Below are 11,946 nucleotides of genomic sequence, written 5' to 3' on the forward strand. Positions count from 1 at the left end.
AACCGAAAAAAAAAAAAAAAAAACACACACACACACAAAGACTGTCCTGACCATGACCAGTACCCCAGTAGAGTCGGTTAGTGTCAGTGTCTGGAATATATAGATTGAAGCACACCAGAAAACAGAGACGCAAAGCAAAGCAATAACGCAATGGCGGAGTTTGAAGTGAAGAACAAGCAAGTGTTGTTCAACAACTATGTCGAAGGCTTTCCCAAAGAGTCGGACATGATCGTTACCGATGCTTCCACCATCAGACTCAAAGTTCCGGCAGATGCTCCCAATTCCGTTTTGCTCAAGAACCTCTACTTGTCCTGCGATCCAGTCATGCGCATCCTCATGAGGAAACCTGGAGACGAAACTTCATCTTATTTTACGCCCTATGCCCCTGGCTCCGTATGTAATCATTCCTTCAATTCTCTCTTTACTTGCGCTCTTCAATTTTCCTTTAATTGTTTTTGCTACCATATAAAATTTTGGGGTTTTCAGTTTCAAGACTCTCTCTTTTCATTTCTACCATATAAAATTATCAACCTTCGATTCCAATTTTCTTCTTTTATACTGAACTTGATTATATCCTAGTTACTTGGAACTTCTTAAAGCATTGACTGGTGGTATATATACACTTTCAGTTCTCAGTCAAGTTGATGTTATATCCAGTGTTAGAGATTATAATGGCCAAACAATTCTAATGGTTATTAATTAATGCAGCCTTTGAGTGGGTATGGAGTGGGTGAAGTTGTAGATTCTGGGCACCCAGACTTTAAGGAAGGTGACCTTGTCTGGGGAACAACCAAATGGGAACACTACACCTTAATCACGCAACCAGAAAGCCTCCATAAGATCCAACACGCTGACGTTCCTCTTTCCTACTATACCGGTATACTTGGTAAGTCATTTGCTCACAAACTCATATATGCTCGTATCATTCTTGGTTTACTTTACTCATCTGTTTGTCTCATCAACTAATGGCAATTGTTTTATATAAGATGGCCATTTCAATGAGTGTCCCAATCTAGAATATTAATTAGGACATTTTAGGAGAAATTTAATTCTTAGGTGGGAGCTGGGAGCTCATTGGTGACTGTAGAAAATATGACATAGCAATAATCTGTATTACCACTTTATTCAATGGCGCCTCTTTAAGTTTCAGGGTAACAACTTGAACTTTTGCAAACTACTGTAAAATATTTGAAGCGCATTGTTATATTGCTTTGGAGCGAGTCTGTGATGCATGTTTTCACTTCTGGACTCCAAGGTGTTTGAGACTTTGTGTTCCCTCAAATTTGATCAATTAAATTAGTTCGCTTGGCCATTGGAAATTGCAATCATATTTGTAGCAGAACTATATAAAAGAGATGCTGATATCAGCTTGGGTTGAGTCTCCTGAATTACTTAACTTGAGCTGGGACTTATGAGTTATAACTTATAAGCAAGGTCTTGTCTTCATCTTTATAGTGGTTTGAGAACAGGCACTAGTACAGCCAATTCTACTGGTATTAAAAGCCAAATTGGTGTATGTTACTATGTTTCTGTAGTAAAGAGTTATAAATCATTTGGTATGTATTTGCCATGTATCTTCTGCTTTTACTCTCAGTTCTCCCTGTAAATTTGTGTGCATTTATTCATTGTCCGTTTATAGGTATGCCTGGGATGACCGCCTATGCAGGCTTCAATGAAGTTTGTTCTCCTAAGAAGGGAGAATATGTCTTCATTTCAGCGGCATCAGGTGCCGTTGGTCAGCTGGTTGGACAATTAGCAAAATTGTTGGGTTGTTATGTCGTTGGAAGTGCTGGAAGTAAAGAAAAGGTATAAAGTTAACATCAATTGGCCAATTTACATGCCTGTCAGATGCCGTTTAGAGTGTAATATATTGGTTACACAAGACTGATACTCTTGTTCTTCTGAACTGCTTTCATACTAGGTTGACCTTTTGAAGAATAAGTTAAATTTTGATGAAGCTTTCAACTATAAGGAAGAGCATGACTTAACCGCAGCTCTGAAAAGGTCAGTCCATAATTTACCAAGGAACCTTAATATTGCTCTGGAACTCAAATAACATATGTTGAGATTCATTGATCTCCTTGTCTATTTCCCGTAAATACTCAAACTTGGCTTCATCTATATATCTTCACAAATTACTGCAAGTAAGTCGGATATGGCCTATACAACTTAAAGTTGCATATGAACCAGGCCATACAGTGAGATAGCACTGTGTTTAGCTATGTTTTCATCAGAATAGGAAAGAAAAACATTGAGAACTCAGATAAGAAAAAGGAAATCACGATCTAAGAATCTGTTTCAACATTATTTCCTTCAATCACAAAGAGTTTGGGAGTTTCATTAGTCTTGTAGGCAATGAGTCTTCTAGCAATGCAGTTAATGTGGATTTATGACTTCTTGTTGGACATTTGGTATATGAAAAACTTTCCATTTGAAAAGATGCATCGTTTTTGTTGACCAGTCCTTTAAATTAGAGAGTTGCAAGGGTTGATCCTTTATCAATGGTTTCGTTGAACTGGTTTGAGCAGTCGATGTCTCAATGAAACTAGCACTTAATTAGCTGTATGATGATCAGGTATTTTCCAGAAGGCATTGACATATACTTTGAGAATGTTGGTGGAAAATTTCTGGATGCAGTCCTGCTCAACATGAGAGTCCACGGCCGGATTGCAGTGTGTGGAATGATTTCACAATACCATCTTGAAAAGCCTGAAGGTGTGACAAATTTGATGTGCCTTGTATACAAGCGGATTCATATGCAAGGATTTACAGTCCGCGATTACTATCACCTCTATCCCAAGTACCTGGACTATATTCTGCCTTGCATAAGAGAGGGAAAGGTGATATACTTGGAAGACATTGCTAAAGGCCTTGAGAATGGACCATCAGCGTTGGTAGGACTCTTTAGTGGTCACAATGTTGGCAAACAACTAGTTTCAATTTCCCACCAGTAAGTAACGTACTGAGTTTGTTGGCCTTTCCCTGTACTTGTGTTGTATATCTTGCTTGTTCCAAGTATGTTTAACATGAAATAAAATTTGTGAGGTTATGCTTGAATTAGTGAAATTTCCATCCCCATGTTAAATGTTAGGCAATGGGGCCACCCATGATAGTGCAATGGGGCCATCTATGGCCCAAACTGAGCTTGGGCCTTTGGGCTTGCCATATGACGAAATTTCGTGGGCTGAAATATATATGACTGGGGAAACCCATTTTAATGGGCTTGAGGGGCTACGCCGAAAGAGACCTTAAGGGCTACCTTTGGGCTTGCCATATAGCACCGGTGCAAATGCTCCACTTGCTGGCCCTCATGAAGCGTTCCTTGGGAATTTGTTTGAAAGTTTCTTTTTTAATTCAGCTTTCTTTGGCATTTTAATTTTTTTTTTGACTGGCCGGTTTGGTTTTCTTGGTAATTTGTATGAAAGTTTTCTTTCTTAATGACTTGATTCATATACTTTCGCAAGCGTACGAATCGTTGTCAAGTAAGGGAAGTATTTGAACCTTAATTATCGTACCTCGGGAATTAGGCGTTGGACCTAACCGAGGTAATTGGCGGTAGAGTAACTTAAAAGCATACAATGAAAAATAAAAATAAAATAAAGCGAAATAATATTCACAAGGCACCAAGCTTTGGCAATGCTCGGCTTAGCTCACACTAAGCCTAATCAAAGCCACTAACTTGTAGCCCAAATGAGTTATGCACAATAGAAGGTAGAATTTTGTTCGGGAGTTTTGAATTGGGAATTAACTAAATTAAACGCAATTGAAAAGTAAACCAAACAACTAATTATCAAACAAGAAAATTAAATTCGGATTTCAAATTAATGGAAACATGGGAGTGTCGGGTGATTCACACTAACTACCTTGCAAATATCGATGTCAATTTCACAAATGCATGCATTTCCTATATGTGTCGAGTCCCGTATCTAGTACCGGTTAAGGCTACTAAACCAATTATCCTTCGGTGTTTTGACTATGCCGGTTAAGGCCACAATCAACTTTCTAATTTGGGCATTACGCCGGTTAAGGCCGCAATATCCAAATTAGAGACCTAGAGAGCAAGATAATAGAGACCCAAGCAAGCTTAGCTACAATTAAGCTAGCTAATGGTTACCACACTTAAATCCTAGATGCCACAAGATTAATAAGTTGTCAATTTATCAATCTATTCATCACAATTGCCCACAACATAATTTCAAAGGGTGACAAAGCCTAGAAACATGCTTCTAAGGACCAATAAATTCGGATTTAAAGCATACACAATGGAAATTGCATTTATTAAAAGTAAAGCATCAATATTTATACAAGATGAGTTAGGGCTTCACAACCCTAACTCCCAAAATTGAACTACTCACAACCCATTATCAAATACATCACCAAAAGCATAGAAAAATTATTAAAGAGATAATAAGGAAGAGAGAGGAAAGTTAGCTTGGTCACTTCTAGCTATGGGCTAGTATGAACCAAGTAATTTCTTCACTCAACTACCCAAAAATGGATATGTGCTCTTGATAATGATTTCCTTGAAGCCTTGAGTGTCCAATCCCAAAAATTGAAATAAAAAATGAAGAAGGGAAGAGGAGAGAGTGTGAGGTGATAGGTGAGAGCAAACGGGAAGGAATGATAAAAATGGAGGTGGGTCCGGCACTGTTGGAGAGAGGGGATATATATATGGGTGTGCGGCTGCAGGGTATTCTTTATTCAATGTGTGGCTGGTCGTTTTGCAAGAGAGAGGAAGATAAGGTCATGTGCTAGTGACGTCAGCAAATGAGAGAGAAAAAGGAGCCAAAATATCAGCAGAATGAAATTGTGGTCTGGGCCTTTGTGTGAGAGAAAAAATAATTAAAAGAATGGTGGCCATGCTAGTGCACCACGTGATGAAGGGAAAGAAGGCAGCAAAATGGATAATTAACCAAAGGGGTTGTTTAATTAAATGATCGACATGTGGCAGCACCCTTTTTGGTTAATAAAACCAAATAGTTAAGCTGTCCCCATTCTCCGATTAAACTAAAATTAATTAGTTTAATTAATTCTGCTGCAATTCCATCAAGTTCTCAATGTACTTGTCTCAAGCTTGACCTTCGTCTTTTTGTCCGAAACTTCATTTTGCTCCAATTTCGCATAACTTCTTCCGAAATCTACAACTCCACTTATTTACTACAATATAAATAAAAATAGATTAATTACATAATAATTACTTTAGAGATTAGCTTAATTCTAGTGTTTAAAACGTAATTACGCGCATAAAAAATGGGTGTAATCACTTAATTTAGCTTTCTTTGGCATTTTAATATATATTTTGAGTTTTTGACTGGCCGGTTTGGTTTTATGTGATGGGATAGAAAAAAATAAAGGTTTAGGTATACATGCAGTCTGTATATATGCGGAGGACACTAAGTTAATACAAATATTAATCAGTATTTAATTTTAAATGCGACAGGTTCACAGGATAAAATCAGTCTCGATTAACAAGTCAGCTTAGAGCAAGACCACCGGTGGAGTCTTGACTGGTCACCAGCAAGGCAAAGCTGATGTGGTGACCGACGATGGGAGAAAACCAGCTCCAACGGTGGGCTGTTGACCGGGCAAAACCCACCCCCTCTTGACTACAGCCAAGAAAATAGTCAAGTCCATGACTATTTCCATAACCGACCAAGCCCACATGCCAGCTAGGCCGAGCCCTGATCATGGCTGACGTGAGCACCATCTCATCAGACGACGACGCGCCGAGGGAGGGAACTGGACGACAACGTGGCGCCGCAAAGCCTTTAGGCGTGAAGCCAGTCGCTTGTCGCGTAGCGACAGAGTGAGGGGGCCGGCCTTGCCACGTGGAAGATAGTCGTTGGTCCTATTTGAAATCTGGGCCTAACAGTCAATTAATCCCAGCCCTTCATTTCAATTAAATGGGCAATCCTACGGGTTACAATTAACATGTATATATATGTTTGTAACGTTAATAAACGGTAACAAAAATTTTTAAAAAAAATTCTAAACATTTCTCTATAAATACCTACCATTTATTTTACATCTCACACCCAAAAAATTATCTTTCATAGTAACCCAATTTTGTGCTTCCTCCTCTTCATATAGCTCTCATCATCCAAATTTGTTTATATCCAAAATGGCCGAACAAAGGAGAAACACAGGTCCAGTGGCCGGAGAAGAGGGAGATCAAAGTTCAGATGATAATACCGAATCCGGGAGGAGATGGACGAATGAGGAAGATGTTCAATTGTGCAAGTCTTGGAAAGCTGTAGGCCAAGATCCAGCTGTGGGCACAAATCAGAAAAAAAAATGACTTATGGAGGCACGTGAAGCGACACTTTGTCGCAAATTGGCCCAAGAGCCGATCATCTTCCTCTTTGCAGGGAAGGTGGAAAATTTTGAAGGTTGAACTCTTTGAGTGACATTGTGCATTAAGGCAAGCGAAAAATTGGTACAAGAGCAGTTCGAATGCGGTTGATGAAGTATGTATTTGTTGATAAATCATTTAATTTGTTGAAACATTATAGTAAAATATTACTTGATAAATAATGTTGTAATTATAATATCGTTTTAATTGTAGTAATTGCTTTTCGTTATAATTAAAATAATTAGTTGATAAATAATGATGTAATTACAACAATGTTTATATTTGTACTTATTGATTTTTATTGTAAAACGGTGAGATACTTTCTTATTAAAATTATGACCTTTATAATAGATGACCCTTCATAATAGCGTTTATATTTGTACTAATTGCAATTTTTATTATTATTTTTAATTATGTAGCAAGAGGAAGCACATAAATTGTGGCATGCCGGGATGAAGAGAAAAGGGAAGAAAAGAAGACACAATTTTCAGAGTTTTGATAGTTACGTTGTTGTGGAGGGCTTTGCACAATTTAAAGACATCCCTAGCCATACATCCGGAGGAACATCAAATGTAGGAAGTCAACATACGCACACACAACCAATTGCTGAAAATTCTCCCATCAACTTGGACATGGATGTAGATGAGGTAATTGCAGGTGAAACTGCAGATCCGAATGTGAGGCCTCAAGGAAGGAAGGCTGCGAAAGAAGTAATTCGGAAAGGAAAGAAGGCAGCGAAAGATCAAAGTCCTTTGTCAAGCGCTGTCGAGAGTATAGAGAATAACCAAATAGAGGCAACTGCTGGCAAGAAAAAACTTGATGAGGAATTCGCTCGAAGTCTCCAAGAGGAAAATCAACGAGAATGTATCCGATTGCAAATGGAAATGCGAAAAGAGGCATTCCTATTACAAGAGAGGGAAGAGCGTATTATGGAGATTGATACAAGTCAAATGACGCCAACTAAAAATCGTTATTGATCAAGAAGGCAAAAGAAGATAGCGGAGAAAGAAGATCTTGGCGAGCAGACGCCACCTTCTATGGGTGGATACTATCCGCAACCTAATTTTGGTGGTGCATTCCCACAACCAAATTTTGGTGGTGCATACCCACAACCTCCTTACCCTAGTGCATACCCACAACCACCTTACCCCGATGGATTCCCACAACCTCCCTTCACCGGTGGATTCCCACAACCCCCTTACCCCGGTGGATACTATCCGCAACTACCTTACCCCGGGGGATATCCTACACAACCACAATTTTCACCTTTCTCTACGGGTGATTCCACCAACCCTAACCGTAATGATGACCCTTCAAACACAAATTGGATTCCTAAAGAGGATGAGGATCATGATTTGAATAATTAGGTGATTATGCATGTTGTATAATTGTATTGTACTTATTCCTAGTTTTTCATTTATGTAAGCATAAATTTTATGAAATAAAAGTTGTATTTGATAATTCCTCTTATTAAAGCACACACCTCTTAGTAAATTGGATAATTATGACATTAATTATCCATAAATCTCCATTATTATCATCTATTTACATCAAATATACTTTAATTTTAAAATATTAAAAAAATCAGTAAAAATGAACAGTTAAAACAATCAATAAACAATGAAAATGAACAGTTAAAAATCGATGAACAGTGATACATGAACAGTCTTGACTGGTCAAGAAAAAAAACGGGTGGAAACCCATGTCCAGTGAACAGTTACTTGACTGGTCGACGCCTCGACTTTTCGACCTTGACATTTCTTGACTACAGGTGAACTTGCTCTTAGCCGTACCTTTTATTGTAATCGGTAAGAGGCTTGGTTATTAGCATGCAGAACAGTAGCGGATAAACAATTATGTGTGCTGGAAAAGTACGGTACTAATTGAGTGCTGAAAAGTGAGTTTCCGTACATTAAAGTTGACTGGATCGGGATAGGAGAGCTGACTTTTGAACGAACTAGAAATATTACCCACGCTTTGCTGCAGAATTTGTTCTTGTGTACAAATTAGAACGATGAAATACAAAAGGAAAAATAATTGTTGAAATAGTGAAAGAGTCTTTATGCATTTTACCTAAATGCTAGCTGTACAAAAAAGCTGGCTGCTTTAGTTGTAGCTATTAGCATAGTAAAAGTAGCAGCTGCAGAATATTGAAAGAGCTGGCTGGTTTAGTTATAAGTTAATTTACAAACAGCTGCTGCTGGAGTTTGTTCAAAAAAGTGATGGTTCCAGTTGTAGCTGTACAAAATCAAGTTGATTGCTTCAGTTTGAGCTGCGCAAAATGCTGGAGTTGGTTAGCAAAAGCTACGCAAAATGCTGGAGTTGTTGTTGGAGCTGGTTCAAAGCATTGGTTCTTCTAGTTATAGCTGTACAACATGGTTATTTGTGTTTAGTCATTTTTCTGGTTGCGAGGCTGTGCTTAGTTCCTGATGATGATGTTGCTGTTCCATGTTTACCTTGCCTGTCACTTTAAAACAAAGAAAACAGAGTTAGAGCTACAGAAAGGAATTTGAAAATTGCAGTTTGATATAAAATAGAAATATAACAGTCAGAGAATTTGATAGCATATTTTTTCTCTGAATGAATCACACAGTTTCAATTAAATCAGAAACCAAATGAAATATCAAATTTTAGTAACAGAAGATGTACAACTATATTTCTACACATCATGTATTGAGTACTATACCATTTCAAATAGATAAATCAAACTTTCAGATTTCTATGCAAATACCCCAAAGCACCCAAATCAGAAACCAAAATGTTGCAAGTTAACAAAATGCTGGTAACAAAAGATGTATAGCCAATTGAAAAATGAATGAATAATCTAGAAATGAGTATATTGCAGTCAACAAAACTGATTTTAAAGTTTGATTACATGAATGTTATTTTCATCACATAAAGATATCTTCTAACCATAACCAAGATCATGTAGAAAAACCAAAATTTCCTGCTGTGTTATATATTACATTCCAATCCCTTAATCTATTTCAGTTTAGACCAACCATTGGGATGAAGTTGTGCAGAGTGTGATTTTTTATTGATTTATTGATTTATTTATTTATTTTTATCAAGAGCATTCAATTAATGTATTTTAATAATTGTTCTTTCAACTGATCATGATATCCATAGAAACTCAACATCCTCAAATTACATCAAGAAATGAAAGCTGTAATGTTGGGTTCTTCCCAGGCTTTGGAACCATGAATAATGATTTGAATTATCATATATTGTGTACAGCAACTTGTTTCAAGGTATGATGATTCAAATAATTATTCATGGTTACAAAACACTGATTCAAGTGGGTTCAATTATTCGTACCAAAAATAGTATAGTGTAGTGATTATAGAAACTAAATTTCTGTAATATTTACCTCTTGGCTTTTTTGTTCGATACAGAGGTGAATAATTCTCTTCTGCTTGTTTGAATGGCTCTTTTTTCTATCAGAAGCAGGATGGTTTGGTGTTGCAGTGGTTGGCTCTTCTTGCAGTGGTGGTCCAAAGGGTTGTATGTCTGGGAAGATACCTTAGATTATGAGTTCACTTGTGGCGTTAACTTTGATTTCAAAAAGTCACTTCTGGACCCTTGTTTTTCTCTGTTGGATATGATCTTTTGTTGACCAAATCTTGACAGCTGCTTCCGAATAGTTGTTCTGCGCTTGCTTTCCCGTCAATATAAATGTGGCTTGATCGTTGGCATCTTCAATAGTAATATAGACTCTATAACTGCATGTAAAGCAGAAAAGTCAGTTCCTTTCTTTGGTTTACTGTTATGATTCTTTTCAAAAAAAAATTAGTATACATAGAACCTTTTTTCCCTCATTAATAGTAAGTAATAGTGTTCATTATAGTATTAAATGAATAGAGTATGTTAATTATATAAAAGAAAAACATAGAATAAATCAAACGAATATAGATGATATAATGCCATAATGGATTTTCAAGATATTGTCAATGCATATTCATACATGATTATTAATCTCTTTCTTTTTGGTGTATAAGGAGTACATAATTTTAACAAATTCTAATAAGTAACAAAACTAAATCAAGTTTCATATTGGCTCTCACCTAATTTTTAACATTCACCGTTTTGGTGATATATAGTAAAGCTTTCTGAGGAAAACTAAATCAAGTCTCATATTGATATAAGAGGGATCAACTATTTCATCTAAAGAGAAACTAAGACTGCAGAAGCCCATGTCCTTGAAACTGATATAAATCAGTATGAGCAGAAATAAATACTTATACTTGAGCAGAAGCCCATGTCCTTGAAAGTAAGCTCATGTTCCCAAATAGAAGTTAAAAAAGGTCATCTTGGCATTAATTTTTGACATTTCTTTCACTTTACCAAAGAATGCATAATCATAGCACCTAATGACCTGAATATTGATGTAAACACATTTTTGCAACTTCAAGATAAACACATGGGCTAATAATATGTAAACGATCAGATCATGAGCCATCACTTTAGTAATGAAGAAATTAATAGCATAGCTGGGTTCATTGGCTCTCACCTAATTCTTAATTTTACAATACCCTAAACACTTGCAGAGACTATGAAGATCATGAAGATCTATCTCAAAATTAAACCCCCAAACACCTAAAATAGATAAAACCCAGATGATATTCCAGACTCCAGAGTCCAAATTGCATTAAGATCACAGCCACCCAGACCTTCAACAGAGACATTAAGATCATACAATCAATGATCCCAAAAACCATGCAAACCCAAAAACTCTAAGGGAAAAAAAAATTACAAATACCCACAAACAGATCGAGTTGCGATTCTGGAGAAAGAAAAAAAATACCGATTGTTGTGCGAAATCAAAACGAAACCGTGATAGCTTCCCGTCCCCCTCTTCCATCTCTCCGAGTTATCTTATATATCTACCTTCTTCCCCTGTTAATTTCATATATTACCAATCAAATGACTCCAGCTCTTCCAATTATGGGAATTGAATTACCAACTCATCAGTCAGAGAAGAAGATAACCTTATTAATCAGATGCCTCAACTTTTCCAGTTCTTCTTTCCTTCTGCGCAAAACCTACGATTTGATTCTTCGCTCTCTCTCTCTCTCTCTCTCTGTGTCGAACATGGCATTCTTAATTATATTCACCGTCAAATAAACTGATTGTTTTGTGAAGTTGAGAGCGCAAGCTGCAGCTGCTGTTGCCTGTTCGGGAGAAGAGAGGAAAAAATTCGGTTTGGGAGGTAGAAAGGAGGAAGAGAGAGGAAAAAATTGGTCAGTGGCAGAGTCGTAAAACAAATTCAAATGAGGGCAAAGTCGCATTTTCGCCCATGAATGAACAGTAACGCGGAATGAACAGTTAACTCATCTTTTATATATGTATAATTAGTTAGTTATTGCAGGTTTTGATTTCAAATTAAGCAATGACTTAAGAGGCGATGCCTGGTGTAAACAAATTAAGATTTAAGTTTTAAGGGACGAACCTGGCCGGAAAGCTGGAACTGAAGCAAGGAAGAAGGGAGGGCTCAGGGCTGGGATTTACCTATTTGATAAGGTCGGGATCGATTAGTTCCCTATGCCCAGGATTTGATGAGTATATCAAGATAGTACTATATGTTTGTACCTTTC

General features: G+C 37.1%; 1 protein-coding gene and 1 long non-coding RNA gene across 4 annotated transcripts; one reads left to right on the forward strand and one right to left on the reverse strand.

Moving 5' to 3' along the window:
* The first annotated feature begins 26 nt into the window (after nucleotides 1-26).
* Nucleotides 27-3,057, forward strand: LOC133708118 (2-alkenal reductase (NADP(+)-dependent)-like). Its single transcript, XM_062133576.1, has 5 exons — nucleotides 27-393; nucleotides 709-886; nucleotides 1,640-1,806; nucleotides 1,922-2,004; nucleotides 2,576-3,057. The coding sequence occupies exons 1-5, from the start codon at nucleotides 151-153 to the stop codon at nucleotides 2,952-2,954; spliced, it is 1,050 nt and encodes a 349-aa protein (XP_061989560.1). The 5' UTR covers nucleotides 27-150; the 3' UTR covers nucleotides 2,955-3,057.
* A 5,241-nt stretch (nucleotides 3,058-8,298) lies between these two features.
* LOC133708128 (uncharacterized) lies at nucleotides 8,299-11,946 on the reverse strand. Of its 3 annotated transcripts, none has more exons than XR_009845592.1 (5): nucleotides 11,802-11,946; nucleotides 11,341-11,523; nucleotides 11,157-11,248; nucleotides 9,723-10,074; nucleotides 8,299-8,819 (listed from the first exon to the last, which is right to left on the reverse strand). It is a non-coding gene; the product is annotated as an uncharacterized LOC133708128 (long non-coding RNA). The 3 variants fall into 3 exon arrangements; XR_009845593.1 differs by lacking the exon at nucleotides 11,802-11,946 and having other exon boundaries at nucleotides 8,299-8,332; nucleotides 8,426-8,819; nucleotides 11,341-11,722; XR_009845591.1 differs by lacking the exon at nucleotides 11,802-11,946 and having other exon boundaries at nucleotides 11,341-11,709.

This window comes from Rosa rugosa, chromosome 1 (assembly GCF_958449725.1).
Source record: "Rosa rugosa chromosome 1, drRosRugo1.1, whole genome shotgun sequence".
Lineage (NCBI taxonomy): Eukaryota > Viridiplantae > Streptophyta > Magnoliopsida > Rosales > Rosaceae > Rosa > Rosa rugosa.

Excerpts from the sequence above, each read along its gene's own strand:
- LOC133708118 (XM_062133576.1), top strand. The coding sequence starts at position 151 with ATGGCGGAGTTTGAAGTGAAGAACAAGCAAGTGTTGTTCAACAACTAT. Across the intron at positions 1,807-1,921 it reads GTGCTGGAAGTAAAGAAAAG|GTTGACCTTTTGAAGAATAA; the intron begins GTATAAAGTTAA and ends CTTTCATACTAG. Across the intron at positions 2,005-2,575 it reads TTAACCGCAGCTCTGAAAAG|GTATTTTCCAGAAGGCATTG; the intron begins GTCAGTCCATAA and ends TATGATGATCAG.